Source organism: Clarias gariepinus, chromosome 6 (assembly GCF_024256425.1).
Source record: "Clarias gariepinus isolate MV-2021 ecotype Netherlands chromosome 6, CGAR_prim_01v2, whole genome shotgun sequence".
NCBI lineage: Eukaryota > Metazoa > Chordata > Actinopteri > Siluriformes > Clariidae > Clarias > Clarias gariepinus.
The window spans coordinates 12,349,715-12,373,572 of NC_071105.1; the positions used below are offsets into that span (position 1 = coordinate 12,349,715).

The 23,858-nt window shown below is 37.0% G+C and overlaps 1 protein-coding gene across 2 annotated transcripts in view; it reads left to right on the forward strand.

Moving 5' to 3' along the window:
- Nucleotides 1-23,858, forward strand: part of nme7 (NME/NM23 family member 7) — a 43,917-nt gene that overhangs the window by 16,944 nt on the left and 3,115 nt on the right. For both annotated transcript variants that reach the window (XM_053499321.1, XM_053499320.1), the window contains 3 exons: nt 2,571-2,635; nt 3,386-3,454; nt 5,305-5,406. In XM_053499321.1, the coding sequence (XP_053355296.1) occupies nt 2,571-2,635; nt 3,386-3,454; nt 5,305-5,406 (236 nt within the window). The remainder of the gene's footprint in view (nt 1-2,570; nt 2,636-3,385; nt 3,455-5,304; nt 5,407-23,858) is intronic.

Here is a 23,858-nt window from a genome sequence, read left to right on the forward strand (position 1 = left end):
TAACTATAAGACCTCCTGTACGAGTGGTCTGAAGGACACAAGGTTAGATGCTGACAGCTGGTGATTTAGAAGGGACAGAAGCCTATATTATTATTCGATTAAAAAGGCTGGTGCCCAGCAGATCTATGACAAGAGAGGCAAATGCTGGCCATACCCTTCTACCAAGAGAGTGTATATCACAGAAGTCATTGTAGAGCTTAATCTATAGGCTTCTGTGATCATTTTGCTGGTGGCAGCTCATCTTTCTTTTGTTGCTTTGCTTTTATTTTATGTTGGGCTTACACATAATATGATCTCTCAGCTGTTGTTTATTAACTGTTCATATCCAGGCTGGCCGTTGGGCTCACCATTGTTAGCATTTTTTTTCACCCTGTCAACACGAGCTCATATGAATGGTTATGAATTGAATACATTTGCTCAGCTTGGCTTGGAGAGAACATGAAATAGGAAACATCTATGAGAAATCTTGGAGATAAAGAAGTTAGGCTCATGCTATAGTATAGAAGAGCATGCATCAAGTAAATGCTATAGACTACACGCTATCATAAATGGCTAAACATTTACTCACCTTTATTGGCAAAGGCCTCATGGGAAGCAATATTTTATACTTTCACCAGGAGAGAGCCTAGGACAGAAACACATGAATATTTAAACCATTGTATGGATTTTTACTGAAGTCATTAATACTATGTAACTAGTGGCCTTTCATGTAATATAACACTGTTCATTAAGCCCTCTTAAGTGTCATGCTATATGCAAAAAAAAGTGTGTGTATATATATATATATATATATATATATATACAACTAATAGTAAAGCTCATATAGAGAGCTTTAAAAAACCGATTTAATCCCCAAATGTATGTGTAATGGAAATTAACTAGTCTAAAGGTTGCCTAATGCAATAGTTGCACTTTTCTTATCATAGATCACGTGAGAGATATGATCCATGACACACTGTGGCTGACTAAAGCTAAACTAAATGCTCTCTACCATTGAAAGAGCTTGCTCATGCCTGGAATAGAGAATCCGGTTGCTAAGCAGCCCCAACCCAATTGCCTAGCAACAGGCATGCTTGCATCTAGGCACAGACGACGCGGCTGTGGCTCGATGATGATGCTGTGGGAGAACATATAGGTACCTTGACAGTACCATTTGCAGGCTCACAGACTCTCCACAGGTGGTGCTGCAGCCATACTGGGGAAAAAAAACAAAACACCGAACCTGCAACAAAAAATATTGCAGATCTTATTTTTTCGGTTCTAGATGTAGAAACTTATGGTTAGTTGCACAGACAGACCTCTCGATTCTGCAGGGTTGTGTAATGTGTTGATTAAGTTATGTTTCACCACCAGGATTGTACATTCTGTTCTTCAGTGTACAATGCAACAGTAATGAATACATGCTATTATAGCAAAGTGTCAGTTTCATAGCAGATACTGATCTCACACCACCACTTATTTCGTGGGTTCCTAGGTACATATTTGACTAGTCACAGCCTAGACATACTTTAAAAAAATATTTATTATTTTTATAATTATTTTTATATGAAAGTCCTTCTTGTTTAGGTATAGGTCATATTTGGAAATTTAGCCTTTTTGTGTTCTTTAGAGAGTTTTCTTCTGCACTGTAATTCAGCGCACTGTGGTTTAACTAAACACGGTGACCGCTGAGAGGGTTTTAACTAGTATAATCACTGCATGCTTATTTCAAAGGAGACTGTGCTGTAAGCTCAAACGAAAACATTCGGCTAACCAGGATTAAAGTTTTCCTAAGATTTTACAATCAACTGAACAGTGAAGTTTGGTATAACAGTCACTAACAACTCTGCTAGTTAAACAGAAGGATAAAGGTCTGCTGAAAGACCCACAGCTTGTTTGTAAGGATAATTTATTGCCATACTTTTTTTTTTTTTCCCAAAGCATGCCAAGAAATTGCAACTGGACATCTGTCAAAGTCACAGTCGTGAAGAATTATGAGAAAAAAACAGGCTTTTTTTCCCCTAGGTGCTGTTTTATCTCTATTGTGGTATTTTATTATACACCTCCTCTACAACAACACCATGTTCAGCCACCTCATTGTCTGACGCGTTAATGCTGCATATTAATCAGTTCACTAACGAGGGTTTAGACTGAATCGGTGTGTAGAGTTTTCATGATATAGGAGAGAAATACAGCCTGGACTCAAGACTTTATCTTGGATATGGCTGAGGAAGGGGAATCCATCTTAAAGGTGACAACATGACCCATTGCATGAGGTGTAGTGTGATGAGTCTCATGGTGTCACTCTTGATGACTCATATGTTACTCACAGATACTAGAGCAGAGTGTGCGTGAAATGGTTCGGTAAGGCACACATTGTGCTGCATAGTGCAAAAGAACAAGAAGATTAAGGAATCTGTGGATTTGTCTTCTACAGCAGTACAGAAAGCAGGAAAGGAAAATGAGGCCATATCTGTAGCACCTGTACGTTACCTGTTACTGCACGCATTTGGAAATTTTCTAATGTTTTATGTGTTTCATTTTGTTCTGTGTAAAATGTTTGTTGGACTGAACCTATGTTGCATTCACAGCTCTGACTGGAAAAATCCTTGCCTCAATCACAGAAGCTGGATTTGAGATCTCTGCATTGCAAATGGTCAGTGCACTGACAATTTTAAAATAATTGTAATATGATGCCTTTCATTGCCTCACAGAGTTTGTTTGCATGTTTTTAAAGAATCTCAGTGAATGAGAAGTTTTTCAGGGATGTGGTTTCTTGTAGTGGATATCCATTTATCAGTGACAAGAATAAAATATTTTTTAAACTGCAAAATTTCCTAAGAATCATTAAACTTTAAACATGTCTATGTCAGCTGTGCAAACTAATCAGCCCTGTTTCCAGAGAACATGAAATCATGTTACAAAAGAGAGACTCCTCTTTCTCCCTTTATGTTCTATCCTGGTCATAGACACGAATTGTGCCCTGGCCAATTACATTCCTGTTCCTGTGCTGTTTCTTCTTATGGCGAATCACAGTACAGAATAAATGCCCTGAGCTGGAACTGTTCAGTAGAATCTTTGTTTTGCTGATCATTATTATGCATGTAGTTGGAAATCTTTCCTAATAAAATGCATATTGGATTTCATAGTATAATAGTGGTCTATTTTAATGTTTGCCTAAGGTGGTTATATAATCAGGTAGGCTATTTTCCCCTCTGAGCTTAATGCAAAGATTTTAGCTTCAGTATTCATCTATAATTACGATGTTGATGTTGTTGTATGCTCCCCCCCTCCATTATTTTTTCCTGGTCAGTTGTTAAATCCTTTTAATAATAATAAAATATTAGTATTGTGTGTTTCTCTCTGGTTTAAATGCATATTTAATTCCATTTTTATATTTTTACAGTTCAACATGGATCAGGCAAATACAGAGGAGTTTCTAGAAGTTTATAAAGGCGTCGTCACGGAGTACACAGTAAGTGTACATCCCAGAACAATACAAAATGAAACTATAAGATAACACATATGACATTAGGTAGTAACAGCAGGACAGGAACGGTCAGTTGTTATTTTAACCCACGAATGTCAGCTGTTTTTGAATGGTTCTTGCAAAAACAGTAATGTCAATTGCATTTGCGAAACCCGTCAAGCACTACGATGAAACACGCTCTCATGAAGACAATCCCAGGCCTTGGCCTCAAGTTTTGGTCCTTCATAAGACCAAAACTTACCTCTGCTGCAGAGAAGAAGTTCATTTAGAGTTCCCAGTCTCAAAAATCAACAGCACCTCAAATTAGAGAATTTGAAGCTGTTACAAAGGCTTTACAGAGCATACGTAGCAGACACATCTCAATATCAACTGTTCAGAGAAGATTATTGTATATTTTGGATGCGTTCAGCATTGCTTTACATTGTAGAAAGAAATAAAATTATCCTAAATCCTAAATTATATGCATTATAATATGCATCACTTATTTTATTTGCATTTATTCCTTTTATACTTTTATGTTGTTCCCATCTTAAATTTGCAACTTATTAATAACAATCCAGTTTAATACCTGTACATATGCTTATTTATAGAACTATCCAATTGACCAATCATGTAGCAGCAGTACAATAACATCAAATCATGCATGTATAAGTCCAAACTGGAATCCAAGGTTATAGTGTACTATATTTTAAAGCCGGTGATGATATTCCAATTTTCACGTGTCCAGTTCCGCTAATCCTATTCTCATCGTAGGCTGAGATTCCTGTTCTTGCCTGACAGGAGTGTAACCAGATGTGTTTCTAACCAGCCCATCTGGTACCAACCATCATACGATGTTTAAGGTCACAGAGATGATAGTTTTCCATATGCTGATTTTTGCTGTTGGTCTGCATTGCATTGATGCCAAATAATTGGCTGATAATTTGGTACAGGTGCTCCAATTAATGAAGATTTTTAATTGTTTGTGGTTTTGCATTTTCGTGTGTGTTAAATTATGCACGACCACCATGAGGTCTGTGCTATGAAGAAACAAGTGGTTCTGTTGGTATGACTGTAAGATGTTTGGGTGTTAGTCTGGAAATGCACTGGTGTAATTCCTGCTGCTGTGATGAACCAAAACTAGAAGGTATCTCTACTAAACTGGCTGTCATGCTCAAATTCATTTTCAGTTTGTGAAAATTGCTGTCTCGTTATATTAGTGTGGAACAAATGATAATTACATTAGGTAAAGGAATAGATTTATTTGACTTAAAAAAAGAGAAAATCACTATCAGGTATGAGGGGGAAAAATATCTGAATACCTTCTCAGAAAGTAATCAGACAGAAAAAAAGGACTATTGTTGTGCAATGGATGTTGAAATATAGAATGTAACCTGTGCAACCTTCATTCAGTTTTAAAGCCACATCATGTGCAAGGGCTTTTGAGGGTGAGACTGTACATTTGTAGTTGAATTTTTATTTTTATTTTTTATTTTTATCAGCATCTTATGAGGCTTTTCAAAGAACATCCCACATTTCGCTAATAATCCTCCTCATGCTATGCCTCAGTTCCTGCCTTCCTCATACAGTTACAGGCATGCATTCACCCAAGAAGATTAACATCAAATGTAAACTGAAACTATTACAAAAGACAGATGTTGGAACAATAGCGAGGATTGTTGCCCCTGATTTTCTTTCTGTATTTCTTTAGAGATCAAGTAGAACCTCTAGCCATTTCGTAGTTGTGCAGGGGCTATCATATATCCAATTTCAAGAACATAATAGACTCTTTCACCGGTAAATATGGTTGGTAGAGCAAACAATGTCTTGTTAACTCTTGACTGCTGGTGTTGCAGAATATGGTGGCTGAGCTGTGTTCTGGACCCTGCATGGCCCTGGAGATTCACTGTGTGGATGCCCCCAGAAAGTTCAGAGAATTCTGCGGTCCAGCCGACCCGGTGAGTGAAAGTTTGTTCTTTCCCATCAAAGCAGGGACATTGCTTAGTAAGGCCCACCCACAACCATGTGTCCCATGGTGCAGAGCTGAATGCTAGCTCTTGTCAGACTTGTGTGTTGTTAATAGCTGCTTTGTCCAGGTCAGTGAAATTCTAAGTCAAAACACGCCCACAAAGGAAGGTTTTAAATCATTTTCTTTTTTACACTGAACCTTTTCCTTTTATAGACACGAATTGTGCCCTTGTACCCAGGTTCTTTAAATAATCTGAGCTGCAACAGTAAGTTACACCTTATATTTCAAAGTCAGTCATCCTAACCAAAAGGCTGCTTTGTATCCTGTGTCGTCTCGCGAAACACACACTGCTCAGGGTTTCCGATTCTTTGTCATTCAGCCAATTCAGGTGTGTAGCAAAAGAGCGTTTCGGCGCACAGGTCCATGTTGACCTTTGTTCCACCTGTGTTGAATTTGTTGCCAAGGTGCAGGTGGTGTACATTTGTAATGCTGCCAGTGCTGGTGGATTAACAATGCATGTGTGTGTGTGTGTGTGTGTGTGTGTGTGTGTGTGTGTGTGTCCTTGAACCAGCCTCTCACATATGGTTAAACAGGTCTGATAATTCAGTGGACTTTGACATGATCAATGATCTGCTTCCTCTTTCTGTATCATACACTATCTAGTAATGTGCCTTGTTTTAAATAAATAATTTAAAAAAAGAACTAAGACTTCCTGCGAGATTATGAAGGGTATGACCAGGTTTTGACCAGCTACTAATTCTTAGTTCAGAGGAATTGTGTGTAATGATTAGTTTCATTTAATACGTGTTTTTACATCATTTACTAACAATGGCTCGAAGCTTATAAATACAGTCTGTATTTAGATGTCGTTCATTGTTGCTATGTTCCAGCTGCCTGTTTGACGACACTATGAGCGGTAATACATTGTCTCCTGTATGAATAAAACAGCACATAATAATAATCTCAGATTAATATTAGTCATTAAGAAACATTATTTTCGTTTTGCTTTTACTCTTATTACTTGTTCAGTCATACACTTATTATGTTGCGTTCCCAGCGTGCTTTGTTCTGTTCTTATCAGATCATTGATTCAACTAACATTACCTCCGATGAAGTTAAAAAAAGTACTACGAATGGTGGTATATGTATATTAGAGTGTGGTTTTATTAGCTTCGTTAATTTAAGGACATCTAGAGTGTGTGTGTGTGTGTGTGTGTGCGTGTGTGTATTCATGAATCAGTGATGCCAGTTGTCTTCTCCTAAAGATGTTTATAGGCTTTTTATCATGACAAAAAATAAATAATTTGTACAATACCTGTTATGAAATATATAGGGGCTATAAACTATAAACTTTACTGTTTTTTTTTTTTTTTTTGACCAGCCAGACATTTCTTTTTTCATGAAGGTTTTAAAATAGTCTAGCAGTTTTATAAGCATATGAATGAATCCCTATACTACTCTTGCATTGTTGCATGTAACATTTGTACTTAGTTGTTTATTAACAACAGCATTTCATTTTCCCCCTAGTAATCATAAAATGAGCTTTTTCTGTTTCGCACAGTAAGCATCTCTCCTTCAGAGCATAGGAACATGCTGGTGTCATAATGTAACCATGGAGACAGACAGACATGTTCCCTGTTTCTGAATAAAACCTCCTTATGTAACCAATGCATAAGTCGCTTTGCTTATGGGTGATTCCATCTCAAATCAACCAGTGGGTTCCACCACATGATCACAGATTTTGCTGATTTTTTCACCAATTGTTGATATTGCCATGAAAATAAAAACCCCCAATTTTTTTGTCCCAACTCCCACTCGTTAAAAAATGGCAGCCATCTCAATTTTTGGCCTCAAAGTGCTTTTAGACATGCCACGCCCCTTTTTGAAATCCTCTTTTCCTTGATAACTCGCTTGCTTTATGTCATATAGAGATGAAACTGGGTATATTTATGTAAGTTTTTATGTAGATTCAGATTCTGCAATCGGAATTTGGCTATCTGCTGTGGTTATGGAGATATTTCTGAAAAACCGTTTTTTGGGGGTACCCCTTTTCGACCCCCCAGAACCCAAGGTCTGTATGTATATATGTTACTCAAAAAAATAGGGGTTACTTCACATCACCTTATCTTGAAAATAAATAAAAACCAGGGGTGTGTTATGCCCTGTTTTATAGAAATCATCAAAAATTAATTGTCCAGGTTTTGCAAATGTTTTACGATTTGATACACATTTTATATACAGAGAATGTACATGGATGTACACAATAGGCCTTATCTACCAGTAAATGTGTCATTTTATGGGGGTACATGTAAGATACATGTATCACTGTCAAACAGTATCCTGTAACTGAACCATTCAGGTTCATACTGATCAGAAAGTTGAATTATCTCCTACCAACTCCATGAGTGACCTCGCACTTAAGGAACTTGGTGATTACATCATCTTTTTCTTGGTGCTAATTAAGTGCAGAAAAACAAAAGCAGGTGAGTGTGTTTTATTTATGTTAATTTATTAACTGAAGCTTTCCAATGTAGTTTGTTATCTTAATCACAATCTGATTACAAAGACCTGATGGCAAAGCTTGTCTGTGTTTGGATTCTCGTGACTATATGTTGCACAGGTGTGAGCAGTGCCCCCTCTAAATCAAAACTATCTGATTATCTTGATTAGGGCAGGGCAATATGGGCAAAAATATTTATCACGATATATATTTAAATATTTGCGATAATGATATAACTGACGATATGATTGACACGAGACAAAGCAGCTGTTTGTATGTGCATTAAAGCTATATAAAATTTTAACAGTGCAAATGCAAATTCCACACCACTGAAGTTGCACCATTTTTACAAACCAATTCTGGTTCATCTGTTTCATTCAACGATCCGCTTTAGCCCTTCTTATTCTCCGCCGCCGCCAAGCTTTTTCCGCCATAAGCGTTTGGAAACAAAGGCACTGCACATGCGTGTTTTACCCATATTCTATCGCGATATTTCATTTTCTTATCATTGCCTAACATTGTACCGGTATTACCGTGGAAGGTATGATATGGCCCAGCCCTAATCTTAATGGTATATTTGAAAATGCTGATTTGGACCCAGATGACACTGTTCAGTTCAAGCAGTGGATTTCATTATGAGGCTTTGTGAAAAATGTGACCCCTGCACAGCTCATCACTATACAGCCAAGGCCCAAGCTGCTTATTTGAAAGAACTAAAAAAGAAACTTCCCATTGGAAAGGAGGCTGTTATCCTCATGGATTTTGCTGAATGTTATTTTTTATTTGTCAGGATGCTGTTCAAGGTTTTCATTGGGATACATCCCAGGTGATTCTGCATCCTTTCGTGGTTTACTATAGGGGTGGTAGTGAAAACAATGGTTCACTAAGTTGCAAAAGTTTTTGTGTCGTCAGTAATGAAAGGGAACACAATGCTATTGTTGTTCACAAGTTTATTAAGGTTCTCATGAATCCACTGAAAGTTCTTCTACCAAATTTAAATCATGTGCATTACTTCTCAGATGGTGCAGCCAGCCAGTACAAGAATTATATTTTTTTTTTACAAATTTGTGGAGGCATTTCCTATCAAAATGACTTTGGTAGCTACAAAGTGCATGCCTTTCCTAGTTGATATTATTTGTGTCACTGCAACTTGACAGGTCTCGTACATGTACATGTACCTTTTTGTCTTATTCCATGAACTCTTTTTTGTGGGCTTTGTTCTTTCAGAATCAGATACCCAGGGTGATGAAAAAAAACTGTGATTAGTCCTTTTAGTGTAGAGAGATGAATAACGTCATTATCAGTCTTTGACTAGACATGCATTACAGAAGAATTTGAGGTAACTTTTACTTTGAAAGGAGCAGATTTTATGAGTATGCATTAAGTATTCTACAGATATTGCAGTACATTTCTGTGTGTCAAATCATTTAATGTTGCAAAACCTGGACAATTAATTTTTGATGATTTCTATAAAACAGGGCATAACACACCCCTGGTTTTTATTTATTTTCAAGATAAGGTGATGTGAAGTAACCCCTATTTTTTTGAGTAACATATATACATACAGACCTTGGGTTCTGGGGGGTCGAAAAGGGGTATCCCCAAAAAACGGTTTTTCAGAAATATCTCCATAACCACAGCAGATAGCCAAATTCCGATTGCAGAATCTGAATCTACATAAAAACTTACATAAATATACCCAGTTTCATCTCCATATGACATAAAGCAAGCGAGTTATCAAGGAAAAGAGGATTTCAAAAAGGGGCGTGGCATGTCTAAAAGCACTTTGAGGCCAAAAATTGAGATGGCTGCCATTTTTTAACGAGTGGGAGTTGGGACAAAAAAATTGGGGTTTTTTATTTTCATGGCAAGATCAACAATTGGTGAAAAAATCAGCAAAATCTGAGAGGTGATGGTGGAAAATTTCTCTTTCATTGGTTGATTTGAGATGGAATTACTCTTATATATTCACTATACGCACATACAAAAGTTTCGGTGTTTTTATTTTCTTTGTTGTTTCTCACTGAGTTCAGTCGGTATCTATGTTGCAATGTCTATAAGGTGTTTCTCTTGGAATAGAAGCTTTCTTCTCACCCAGAATCGCACCTAAAAGAAAGACAGAGGAAAGTCAGTTTAGAAATCAACACCGCTCATCCTGATGAATAACACTTCACAGTCCTGGTGTGTCCCTTCCTCCCTTTTTCTCCTTTCCTGGTTGGTTGGTTGGTTAATAGCAGGGCTGGGCATGTCTTAATGGCTTAATGGCTCCTCTGATTATTATAAAAAAATAAAAAACATCTACTACAATAATCCATTAATAAGAAATGTCCTGTTAATCACTTTGATGGGTGTGGTCTTGAGGCAACTATTTATTTTTTAAAGCTGATTGCATCATTATTTAGAGCAGTGTACACTAACAAACAGGAATAGTTTCTTTCAAAGAATCTAAGCTTACAAAAAGTTTAAGCACAATTCACCCTCGCTTAAAACAGACATCTGCTAACGATTTCAGCTTTATGCTTATGGTCACTTGCATAACGCCATAATTTGCATAAGTTGGGGCTGTGTCCAGGTAGCCATGGAAATAGGCAAAGTCACTATTCACAGTGTTGCACAGTGATGAGAGCAGTGTTTAAACTTTGTAAGCATTATTAAATAAAATAAATCCATAATGAAGGTAATTTATATTAATTTACAAGACTGGTCCAGAACTATCAATACAGAAACGTTCAAATTGAATTTAATGTCTTTTTAAGACACACACTTAAGACAAGACGCCTGAGACACACAGCTAAGACGAGTATAAAAATAACCATCTATATTAAATTCTATTTTAAAAATCAGATTTAACATAACCTAACATAAACACCACAGAAGCAAACAAGGTATCGTAAACTAATTGTCAAGTGCAAAGTGTAGAGCTGAAGTGAGAGAAAAAACCCCACAGTGAACCTAAATGTGAGGAGGCCTGTGCTCATGGCCTTAAAAACAACAAAAGTGGAACTTTATGACTCTGTAGTTACTGCCGACAATAAATAAAGATATCTAACAGTCAATCATACAGCACAAGGGTGGTGGTTAAGCCTCTGGGTTACTGAACGGAAGGTCAGGCATTTATGCCTCAGTACCTCCAAGCTGCCACTTTTGGGCCCTTAAACATGTTCCTTAACCCTCTTTGCTCTGCATCATGGCTGACCCTGTACTTGGATATCCAAACAAGGTGGGATATGCAAAAAGTCACCTTCACTATGTTGTAGAATATAAAAAAAAATATCTGTCAAAGCATGCTAAATGTGGAGCTAAGATTCTTCTTCTTTTTTTTTTTTATTATTTTAGGTAAGGATTGCAATGTCTGAGAAAAAAATCGCAATTTGTGTGAATGTTGCTAGAGAAACGCCTTATTGAAATCATCACTGGGCACCAGCATAGCAACAAATAATCCCTAGAATAAAATGGCATGGGAATGACAGCTGTCTATATTGTTCTAATGCAGTAAACATAATGCACAAATGTTAGGCACTTATCAAGCCCGTGTCTAATTTAATTAGAAGTTATTAAAGTGAGTTCTGATTTCCCATTCCAACGTTTCGATCTCCATTCATCGTGAACATAATAAAGGCATACCCTAAAAACTATGATGACTAATCGAACACTTTAGCATTCAATCCGCATGGTAGTTTGTCCCATTTCCTCATACATGTAAAAGAATAAGAGGAAAAGAAAAGAGGAAAGGAGGGAAAGGGAGATTGGCTTTGTGCTGCCAGGTGTGCATTGTGTCACAAACTAATAGTTAAGGTTAACTTTGTCTTGGAACATCAACATTTGACCGATAGATAGACAGACAGATAGTTACATACATACATACATACATACATGCATGCATGCATGCATGCATGCATGCATGCATACATATTCAACTTTATTTACGGTGTAGTGTAGAGTTTATCAGTGTGATCGTTGTGGGGTAACAAGCTGAATCTGAATCTGTTGGTTCTGGTGCGAATGTTCCTGTACGATCTCTTGGATGGAAGGTGGTGGAAAGATTATAACTTGAGTAGAAGAAGTTCCTGATCTGGAAAGACATCTGCTGTGGTGAAGGTGTTTGATGGCTGTTAGTTTGGTGCCTGTGATGTGCTGGGCTTTTTTCTCCACCCTTTGCAGGGCTTTCCCTTCTTTAACCATGGAGTTGCCGTACCAGATGGTGAAGGTCTAGATGGTGGTCAGGATTAGACCTTTATTCCAAGCCAAGTTGCCTCTCATGTTGCTGAAAAATGCACTTCCAAACTAAAGGATCTTGTCCTTGTTGCATGAAAGTTAATTACTTTCATATATTACATTTCAGATTTTTTTTAATCAATACTGTTTACTTGTTAAAAAAATTCCACCTAAGCACAGACAATATCTGTTATATTAGCGTGCCTCAGTTTATATTTTAATGTAATCTTTCTTTTTGAAGACGTAACCAATGAGCAAACTGCGGCAGCATGTTTAGTCCACTTTACTCAGACCATAATACTGTCTTGCCAGTCAGAGAAGCCAGCATGATCTTTGAGATATATCTTCGGACCTGTATGAGAAAGATTAAAAGTTAATAAAAAAGGGATAACAACCCTTCACGGTATGTGATTATAAAGTCACATATTTTATCCTCCTTCATTTTGGGAGAAAGCTTTTAAAGCTGTTTTAGCTCAGCTAACCATGGCAAATTGGCCATTTATTTTCAACAGCATTTTGGTCCTTCGCTGAAGGTGGATCTCTGGTTTGGTAGTTTTAACTGTAATGCATGCCTTTTGTTTTCAGTCAAATGTAGGATGGATGTATCTATGGACTTATTTTCTCAGTCATTATCCTTAGTTTGGTTAAAATCCATTCTATTGCAAACGACAAGCAGGTTTTGAACTGAAATAACCCGATACTTGTTGAAATTCGTAACCATATCAGTCTTCACAAGGGAAGCTTTGCCAAACATACTGCTGGTGTGTGGGGCCAAAAAAAATGGGCTTTTATTTTTAGTTGACCACAATACACAATTCCAGTTATAGTTCCAATAACACGTAGGGAATTTCTGCACTGTGTGTTTTGGGTTGTTCTGAGGATGGGATTCTTTAGTACTTTCAAAGTCTTTCAAACTGGTTTTCGGTATGGAGGTTAATTACAAACCCAAGAATCATCTAAAGTGTACAATTTTGAAAACTGTGGTCATCGGGCGCCTCTTTGCTTTCCTTACCAGCAAAAAGCTTTTTTTTTTTTTGGCAAATTTACAATGGCTCTGGATATTGTTTTTTCTTTCAGTAAATAATGCCCATTTTCTCCACTGAAGGGGAGATTGTCCACATGGGAGCCAATGCAATGTGTGGATGAGATGGGGGTGATGTGCTCATATCTTCTGGTTCTAGTGAGGATTCTCGCTGCTGGATTCTGGACCAATTGAAGCTTGTTCATGCACCTAGTTTAACAACCAGACAGTAAGGCGTTATAATAGTCCAACGTAGAGGTGATGAAAGTATCAAGTAATTTTTCTGCATCATTTAGGGACCACATATTATTTATCTTGGCAATATTTCTGAGGTGATAGAATGCTATTCTGGTAATATTTATATTTTATTATGTGCTTCAAATAAAATATTGGATTCTATAATCACACTAAGATATTTTACTGTTGTACATGATGAAACATAAAGGCCATCCAGAGTGTGATCGGAGAGCTTACTTCTAGCTGCATGTGGTCCTAGTACCAGTACTTTTGGTCTTGTCAGGATTAAACAGAAGGAAGTTAATTAGTATCTAGTCTCTTATGTCCTTCACACATGGCTTAACTTTATAAAGTTGTTTTTTCTCGTCTGGCTTTGCTAAGACATATAACTGTTTTGTTGCCCAATGAAAGCATGTATAGAGAAAAGGGATGGCTTATTCCTTCACGCCTGTGATATTTGGGTTACACTGCATAGGCAGAAGTTTGGAAGATGTGGTTGACTTTATGTATGTTGGAGCATGTGATAGCTTTCAGCCTTTGCACACAGAAGCTGTCATACGATGGGTAGAGCTGGCTGGTGGGGGGCAATTGGCAGGTAACCAATTTGGGGAGAAAAATAAAAGGAAAGCAAAAGATTTATTTAAGTTGATGTTGATCATGTGCAATATACATAACAATAATTGTTGTGATTAAGTTAGAGTAAAAGGATTTTGTTCTATTCTATGTATTTCACCATGTGTTTTGTTATTTATACATGTGAGTGTCTGCTCAGTGGTGATTTGCTTTTGACAAAACCGTCCATACATGTTACCCAAGGATTTCCTTAATGATATGCTTCTGAAGCTGAGAAGCATAGTATTTTGTTCAGGAAACTGCAAGTTAATCTATGTTTACACCAAAATATTTTGGGTAAAAAGAAATATAATTTCACATACTGTAGAAATTTAATTTGTATTACTGTCCTTCTGAGTGTTGCAGCGCAAACTCTGACACAGCCAGCAAGAGTAAGAAACATGAGCTGAAGGTGATGTGTCCAAGAATCAATTTTCCTGTGATCAATAAATGTAACCTTTTATTAGCTGCCAGAACAAAAAGTTTAAAGCTTCCTTATCAACCTTTTAACCACTTCTTAACGGCCATGTCTGCGCAGACTAATCACTACACTAAGATCTGTGAGCTTATTTCTGTGAATTGAAATATAGGAACAAGTATACTTGTTATCAACCTTCTCTGTTAGACCTTAGCATTAGGCAAAGAGCTGAGTTTGAATAAGCGAATGCTTAGATAGAGCTCCGTCATCTGTCGTCAGTCTCGTGTGGTGCCGGAGATCATGAATATTGTACTGTGTTGACAGATCGTATTAGCTGGCAAAGTTCAACTGGACACTTCTCAGTTAACGGACAAGGACTCCAGTTCCAGGTGTGAAATCAGTAACAGAATAGTGTACAGCACATCCTACCTGTAGTATTTAACCTGCGGTCTGAACAGTACAATAAGGTTTTTAAGGTAAAATTGTATATATTTAACCAATGAATTGTGTAAAAGTCCACGACTTTTGTTTTATTACCTTAAATTGTAAAAAGCTTAAACTATAGTATTTCTAGAACAGTATTTCCAGCTTTTATCAGTAAGCTTTTTGCCATGGAAGTGTCTTCAGGGCAGATTATTATTTTTTTCGTTAAGGAAAAAAGAAAGGCCGTTGTGGGAATGCTCACTGGAAGTGCTAATTGAAGCTAACTTATTTTGCACATCGTCCACAATGCCCAGAATGTGTTGTTCTTTAATTAATTAAAAATCCATAATCGCGGACGAATTGTGGTATAAGAGGAATAGAAAATTTCATGTGCTGTTACAGGGTGTTCATAACACCAGGTTGTTGAGGATTATTTTCATTTAAGGATACAATATGTTGAGTTTGATGCCTTACCTACAAAACTATAAACACTTTATAAACACCATGTTTTTAATTTATTCAGGTTACTCTCGATAGATACTGAGCAAAACAGTGGATGAAGTAATTGAAATACATGCTTGCATAGGGCTAAAGTGAGGCGTTCTTAAAGACTGACTGTTGCAGCAGGTTTTAATTGCGTTTAAATGAAGTATAATTAAACAATATCACCGTATAGTGCTGTTGTGCTGGTTATCATGGCCATGCTGATCACCAGCACAACAGCGTAACATTGAGCGCTATGTAGCCAAAAGGTGAGGAGAATAAACCATGGGGGTGGTGGACAGTTGCGTAAATTTTGTAAGTATCTCTTTGTATTTTTTAACATATTACGTGTTAGAATATCAGCTTCAATTACTTTTCTGTTTTGGCGTTCTTGAAAATGGAAGGTGGAAAGCTAGTGTGCTAGGCAGTACAATCATTTGTTCAGCACACCAAGTAGTGTCCTTGATTAGGGGTTACAGTGGGATTTGGGATTCAGCCTTGTGCTAGAAACGAGTTGGCTTTCTAGCTCAGCTTAAGTATAAAGCAAACAACACAGAGCATTTCAAAATGACTAAGAAGCAGTTCCTGAGTAGACAAAGTGTTGTTTAAAATTAGATAAAAATATCAGATGTCTTATGGACAATTGTGTCCAGAAATGGTTTTGAATGTGCACTTTGTCAGGTAGCTGCTCCCTCCTCAGTACTGCGTTCCATACTGACCTACTTTCACCCATGCTAAAACCGACATTTCGTGTAATTAATGATTTGTAGAACACTTGGGACACAGGGTGAAGCACATAATTAAACCGTCCATTTTCACCACTCCTGTAATGCCTCTCGTCCAATCGGATTGCCCGGTCGAAACTAACTCTTTTATAACATTTAAGTGATATTATGATATAATTCTACATGATATTGCACAATGGAGGTAGCCTGTGGGAAATCACCCGGCTAATCAGCAAATCGTGAAATATTTTTCCATATTCCTTTTGACTATGAAGGTTGAGCACAGGGGAACCTGCAGTTACCATAGCAGTTGTCTCTGAGGAGAATGATTTAGTCAGGCTTAATTAAAGCCCTAGTAAATCAGCACGGTGACTGAGCTATGTGATGGATGAACTTTACCAGCAGTCTTTTTAGGCATCTTGATTGTTTCCAAACGTGGAGTTAATGTGGTTTGTTTCTAAATAAAGACCTCTGTTCATTGCTAAATCTGTTCCATGGTAAAAAGCAACCTGCTGTTTTTCTTTTCACTGTTTGTGGTGATTTCTGTCTTTGAATTCCTCAACATTTTTCACTTATTCGCTGGCTGTGTAATAATCTTGTTCGTTGTGAAAATGTCTAAATGAATTTTATATTTGAGAGAGGTGCCTGCCCAAAGTGTGTAAATATGTTACCAGCATGTTATTAAAAGCTTCAGTCTAAAAGTGCCGGTGTAATGTGCTATTTCTTTACATGGGTCCAGTTTTTACTAAGCTATCTCAGTAAGTTTTACCAGAACTTAGCTGTTCCATAAACTGTAAACAAGCCCAGTGCTGATATATTAGTGTTTCTGCAAGGGAGATTGGTATTCCTGTAAAATAGCCATGAAGTGATGGACTCTGGGGGGAGGGAGGGAAACAGGGGGGAGTGTGAAGCTAGACGGTGATCTCAGCGGGTTATGAAGTCATGCGGCATCACCTAAGCAGCCTTTTTCTTTTACCAAACGGCTACACATAGGCATCTTTGTCTCTCAAAGAGAGCAGACTATAATGGCCTTTTTTTTTTTTTTTAACCAAAACTAAAACAGTGCAACAAGCGTACAAGGAAGCAAAGGACTGTGGTTTATAGCACTCTATACTTTATACTGGACGTATGTCGACCGTTGAATACCAACTGCGGTTGTGTACTTGTTTCCTTGGAATGTGTGTATTGGTCAGTTTGTGCCTAAAGCACCTTGTTTTGTGCATAAATGGTGTGAGGGTTGGCACAACCAGACTCGGTCTCTACTTGCATGAAATAACACAAGCTCTGAGGTGTTGATGTTTTGTAAAAAATGACCTCATAGAGATAATGTCAGCACCCTGAAAACCAAACTCAATAACGTGTGTAAATCCGCTGCAGCGGTCAGTTTGTTTGTTTGTTTCTGTTTTTAGGTTAAGGGTTCCACCAGCAGGTGTACAGTTTCTGTATAAATAGCATATACACTGTATAGCAGGAGATGGATATGATTATTGATGCTTACTGGCATGTCTTCTAGTGAAATCCAACATCATGTATGTCTTAATAAACTGACGTAACTACTAAAATGGAATTACAGCCTTTTTAGACATAGGCAAAAATTATAGTTATTATATATAATTATATAATACATAAATATAACATGAGATGTAATATATCAGGAAGTGCAGGCGGATGCAAGTGCAGCCTCGGTTTATTCGTAGTGAATACAAAACAACTGCAAAAGAAAAACAAACACCGTAAACAGGAGCTGTGGCAAAAACACTGACTGTGAGCAATACTCAGAAAGATGAAACACACGCACACACACACATGGAAAGAACATCAACATATTACTATAACAAACAGTAAAACATGGAACCTAAGTACACAGAACTGAATAAGCCAGGTAAACTTGGTTAGCAACATGTGACGGTGAATGTAATTTGCGGTAGCTGATGGGTAGTTCAGCATCTTCATCCGCACCCCCCCACTGAGGAATTTTCTCCAAAAGAACGATGTACTTTGTTAGACGGGGAGGCAGAGAGATGTTCTCAGCAGGGCTTGGTGGTAGAGGGACATTCTCTTCAGGGCAGTCAAGCAGCTTGACATTCTTAGTGGGACAGAGCAACCTTTTCAATGGGCCATAGAGGGAGAACAATGTTCTCAGTGGGGCAGGCGAGGCAGATGGATGTTCTCACCTGGGCCTCTGGCGTAGATGACGCTGGACTGCCGCTGTCTGTGCCCGGCTGTATGTCACTGCTGCCTTGGGAGAAGCCACCCCTTCGGCCTCAGGGTCAGACTGTAAAAGAGTCATTGTCGGTGTTCAGCCGCCCTACCTTAGCCACTGGCTATAGACCCCCAGCCCCATCCCCCCCCAAACCCCAAAACAATTTACTGGGGTCAGTTGGCCATGGAGAGTTGAAAGGTGATCTTTCTGTCTTTGGAATCCATTTGTATTCTTGCTTTCTGTCAGGACATGCAGGCGGATACACACGTCCTGCTCACCATGTTTATTCATTGTGAATACAAAACATGCTAAAACCCTTTGAACTGGAACTGGCAAAAACACTCTGACTCTGAGCAATTCTGAGAAATATGAAACACACGCAGGAAGCACAACAACATGTAACTATAACAAAAGCGAGAAAAGGACACACAGAACAAGACAAGATATAAACAAGAACATGAACTTAGTAAGTATTGAAGGTAACTTGCAGTGTTCCATGGGTAGTGTAGTGCAGTGTAACGTTGCACACAATTATTTATCTTAAAGAAATTCTTTTTCTTGTTTATAGAAAAAAATAAATGTCCCCGATTTACGAACGGGTTCTGTCCAGGAGAACACACGTACACACAAACAATATACCAGACTTTTGACATTTTACATTTTTGTACAATACACTTGAGCTACTTCCATGATTTATCGAAAACTGCAAATGTTTGTAGAAACGCGGTCCAGTTGTATCTGCAGATGTTCATGAGTTGAACTTGGAGACTGTACTAACATTCATTTTTAAATCAGTGTGCAAGTTGCCATTAAATCATCCTTATGCCATTAAATCCTTAAAAACACCATGAAGCACATTTAGGCCCATTATATAGTTTTAAGTCTGGAACAGTAGTAAATGTGCCAGGAGACAGATACATGCAAACTGGTATTAGTGATTATCAGCTAAGATGCAAGTTACTTATCACCCCCTCCTGGATGTGTTCCACTTCACCCATCCCTTTAGGTCAGAGTGCTGGTGCACCTACACTGTAAAAAATGATTTTGGTGGGTGGTAAATACTACCCTTGCAAATAGTCTACCATTTACCTATTATTTTCGTCATCAAGTTTAATTATATAATAATGAGTAAAATTCACCCACACTACCTAATTATTTATAGTAATAACTGCAACCTAAAAAAACATTGTAATATATACCCCAAAACATTGGATCTGTTGTAAGCATGAGCTATTTGAGGCACATGTACATTTGTCAAGCTTCTGGGCTGAAGGTAAGATATGTTTGTAACATGCTGTCTATTTATCATATCATGAAAGCAAAGGGTAACATTTATTCTTATCTCTCATAAGATTTGTGGTCATTGTTGTATGTTTGATGAGGAGTTCACATTTGTAGCTTTCTTTAGGCAAACATTTGTCATAACAAGCTAGCTTAGCTAATGGTAATGTACAGGAGAAAAATGATTTTTCCCTGCATTAGTTAGGTATAAGTGGTACAGAAAAAAAACACGATTTTAAACGTTTTACCGGGAATATAATATTGACTCGTATTTTATGCCTGTAAAGTAATAAAGCACAATCCGTTTAAAGTTACCGAAACATTAGCTAGTAAGATAGTCAACTCTTAGCTAGCTAGTGACTGCCTTAGCCAAAGTCTAACAGATAAAGTTAATGAAAAAGATAGAAATAACTTTAATTACAGAAAACTAACGTTTAAATATAAGTATTTGTGTTTTTTGCTGGTAAAACAAGAAGTTTGGAGTTAAGCTTTAGCTACAGCATTTAAAATATGCACTTGCCTGATATTAAAGATGTGTTTAAGAAATGTTTGTCACGCAAACAAATGTTATTTTTGTGTTGGAAAAATTATAGACATATTAACTTAATTTTAGTTAAATTTTTACTTTAGCAAGCTTGCATAAATTAAAACTACAATTGTCCAGTATATAATATGCTAACAGTGCTGTTGTTGATATTGAGTTTAACATAGTGTTAAAATCTAGAACACTTGTTTTCTAAATTATGTCTTTAATCCATTTCTTTATTAAAATGAAAAAGTTTGATACAAACTACTTAAAATTAGGACAGTCACACAACATTTTCCTTTTGTAACATGAATATAACTGACTTTAAGATGTGCTTTTATGAGCTATGATTAGGTCAATGCCGTATATGTGTTAATAATAAATAATCGTTATAATCCTATGTTAAATGAAATATTACAATTTAAAATGTTTATACAAGTGTGCATGTGTCTGTCTGTAGGATTTGGACTTTCCTTTCTTTACGATTATATATATATAATCATGATACTGTGTCGGGTGAACTTTTTAAATGGAGTTAAACTTTGGCTAGTTAGTCATAAACTACCTATAGAATCTACCCAAAAAATGTGAGGTAACAATTTGCATTAAGTTTGTTTGGGTACATTTCACCCCATATTTTTCATAAAAAGTACCAAAATAAGTTAGCTATAACATGCCAATTTAAAATAGGTAAAGCCTACTTATTGCATAAACATAATGTTACTTAATTTTAATAAGTAATTCATTATGTGATGCAATGAGTAGACTTTACCTAATTTCAATTGGCATGTTATAGCTTATTTATTTAGGTACTTTTTATAAAAAATATGGGGTGAAATGTACCCAAACAAACTTAATGCAAATTGTTACCTCACATTTTTTGGGTAGATTCTATAGGTAGTTTTTTACAGTGTATAAAGGGATACTGCACATGTTTTATGTTTGCTTGTTATTGCAATATAAAGCAATGTTTGTATAGGTTACTGTCCATACCATGAAAATATGCTCCCCATGATTATAGTAGCCAAGTCGTTGGTTCACCTGATCATTAAAAAGCAGCTGAGGGGATAAAGCTGAACCGTCTCAGGAGACCTGGTAGTGCACATAATCCCTCTGTCCTTCAGTTTCTTTTTTTTTTTTTTTTATACAAAAGAGTAGCATCAAGCAGACAATGACCGATATTGTGTCAGTGACAGTTTGGGCACGGTTGATGTTAAAGCTTATTTGTCCCTGAGCCATGTTGCCGTATGACGTCATGCGTACCCTGTATTGATTTTTTTTTTTCCAGCGTGTGGAATGAAATGGAGTTGCAATGTGTCTGTATTATTGAACGCACAAGTGGTTGCATTTAACCCTCCAACATCAACACAACACAGACAGAGGAAATGATTGTAGTATTTCGTTATAATAAAAGTTAATTATTTTCTAACAGATGCTTGTCCTAATATGCCCTTATTTGTCTAATAATAATAATATTTTAATGTATTTGTTGTTTGTTTACATTTAAAGTTGTCCATCAAGTACTAGTACTAGAACAAGTAGCTATAAACTGATGTTTCCTTTCGCCAGCTTCTCTAGTTTGCTTGTGTCTTGAGGTTAATAAAACAAAAAATACTGCAGCTCGTCATGCTTATGAGAAACCACAAAGCACAAAGCGTTCTGTCTTAAAGACGTTTGGAAACTCGGATCCTCTTGTTGATGATAGAAACATATTTAGTAAATGTTAAATAAATAAACGTCACCGTATCAACAATAACACAGTGTTGTCTGTTTAAGTGGAGACTACGCCGTATAAGTCCTTGTCTTATTACACATGTATTATTTTTAACCCGTATTTTGGCTCGCAGCCAAAGCTACACTCAGTCATGCTGACCAAACAGATTCAAGAATTCAACAGTGCTGTGGTACGTTTAAAGTGTATATACACACATGGACAATTGTTGGCACCCTTCGGTCAATGAATGAAAAACTCACAATTGTCACAGAAATAACTTTAATCTGACAAAAGTAATAATAAATAAAAATTCTATGAATGTTAACCAATGAAAGTCAGACATTGCTTTTCAACCATTCTTCAACAGAATTGTTTATGAAAAATAAACTTGTGAAACAGGCCTAGACAAAAATGATAGTATCGCTAACTTAATAGTTTATTGCACAACCTTTTAAGGCAGTCACTGATTCCTGTAACTGTCGATGAGACTTCTGCACCTCTCAGCAGGTATTTTGACCCACTCCTCATGAGCAAACTGCTCCAGTTGTTTCCCATTTGAAGAGCGCTTTTTCCAGACGGCATGTTTCAGCTCCTTTCAAAGATGCTCAATAGGATTGAAGTCATGGCTCATAGAAGGCCACTTTAGAATAGTCAAATGTTTTCCTCTTAGCCATTTTTGGGTGTTTTTAGCTGTGTGTTTTGGGTCATTGTCCTGTTGTAAGACCCATGACCTGCGACTGAGACCTAGCTTTCTGACACTGGCCAGCACATTTCTCTCGAGAATCCCTTGATAGTCTTGATTTCATTGTACCCTGCACAGGTTCAAGACACCCTGTGCCAGATGCAGCAAAGCAGCCCCAGAACATAACAGAGCCTCCTCCATGTTTCACAGTAGGGACAGTTGTTATGACACTGATGTTCCTTGAGCATGAAGTTCACCTTGGATCTCTTTAGAAGTCTTTCTGGGCTCTTTTCTTACCATACGAATTATCCATCTCTTTGATTTGTCATCAATTTTCCTCCTGCTGATGTGGCCACGTTCACGTTGGCTACAGTCCCATGGATCTTAAATTTCTGAATAATATGTGCAACTGTAGTCACAGGAACATCTAGCTGCTTGGAGATGGTCTCATAGCCTTACCTTTAACATGCTTGTCTATAATTTTCTTTTGAATTTTCTGAGACAACTCTCTCCTTTGCTTCTTCTGGTCCATGTTAAGTGTGGTACACACCATGTCACCAAACAACACAGTGACTACCTGGGCCTGTTCCATGAGTTTATTTTTTTTTTTAATATAATTCTGTTAAAGCATGGCTGACAAGCAGCATCTGACTTTCATTGGTTAACATTCATAGAATTTTAATTTATAATTACTTTTGTCAGATTAAAGTTATTTCTGTGACCATTGTGAGTTTTTCTTTCATACCAACAATTTTGTCCACATGTGTGTTTGTTATATATATATATATATATATATATATATATATATATATATATATAAAATTAAAGAGAGAGAGCCCACTGCAATTTTCTTCAGACAACTTGTGGAATGTCATCAGGAGGAAGTTAGACGGTCACGGATCATCAAGCAAAGCCGAGCTGTTTGCTTTATTACAAGAAGAGTGGTATGAAGTTACACAACAGTAACGTGAAAAACTGGTGGAGAGCCAAAACACATGAGAGCTGTAATTGCAAATCGGGGTTTATTCCACCAAATACTGATTTCTTATTGTTATTTAGTCAAAGCATTAACACAATCTGTTTACAAATTATGTGCATTTTGTTTTATTAGAGTTCTTAAAGCGCTGCAAATGCTGCATGAACTTGGGTTATTTTGATGTGTTGTGGTGATGTCATTTTCTTTCAATGTACACTCTAAATTCGGACAATATCTCTCCTAAATTCAAAATATAACTATTGGTATATTTAGAATATAGGAGAGAGATTGTCTGAATTTCACGAATAAATAAAATAAAACAGTTCATCTCACCAATACATTTACATGTAAGAAAAAAAACCTAACAAACTGAATATTTCGCAGTGGTCTCTTTTTTTTCCCCCCCTAATGCGCACGCACGCACA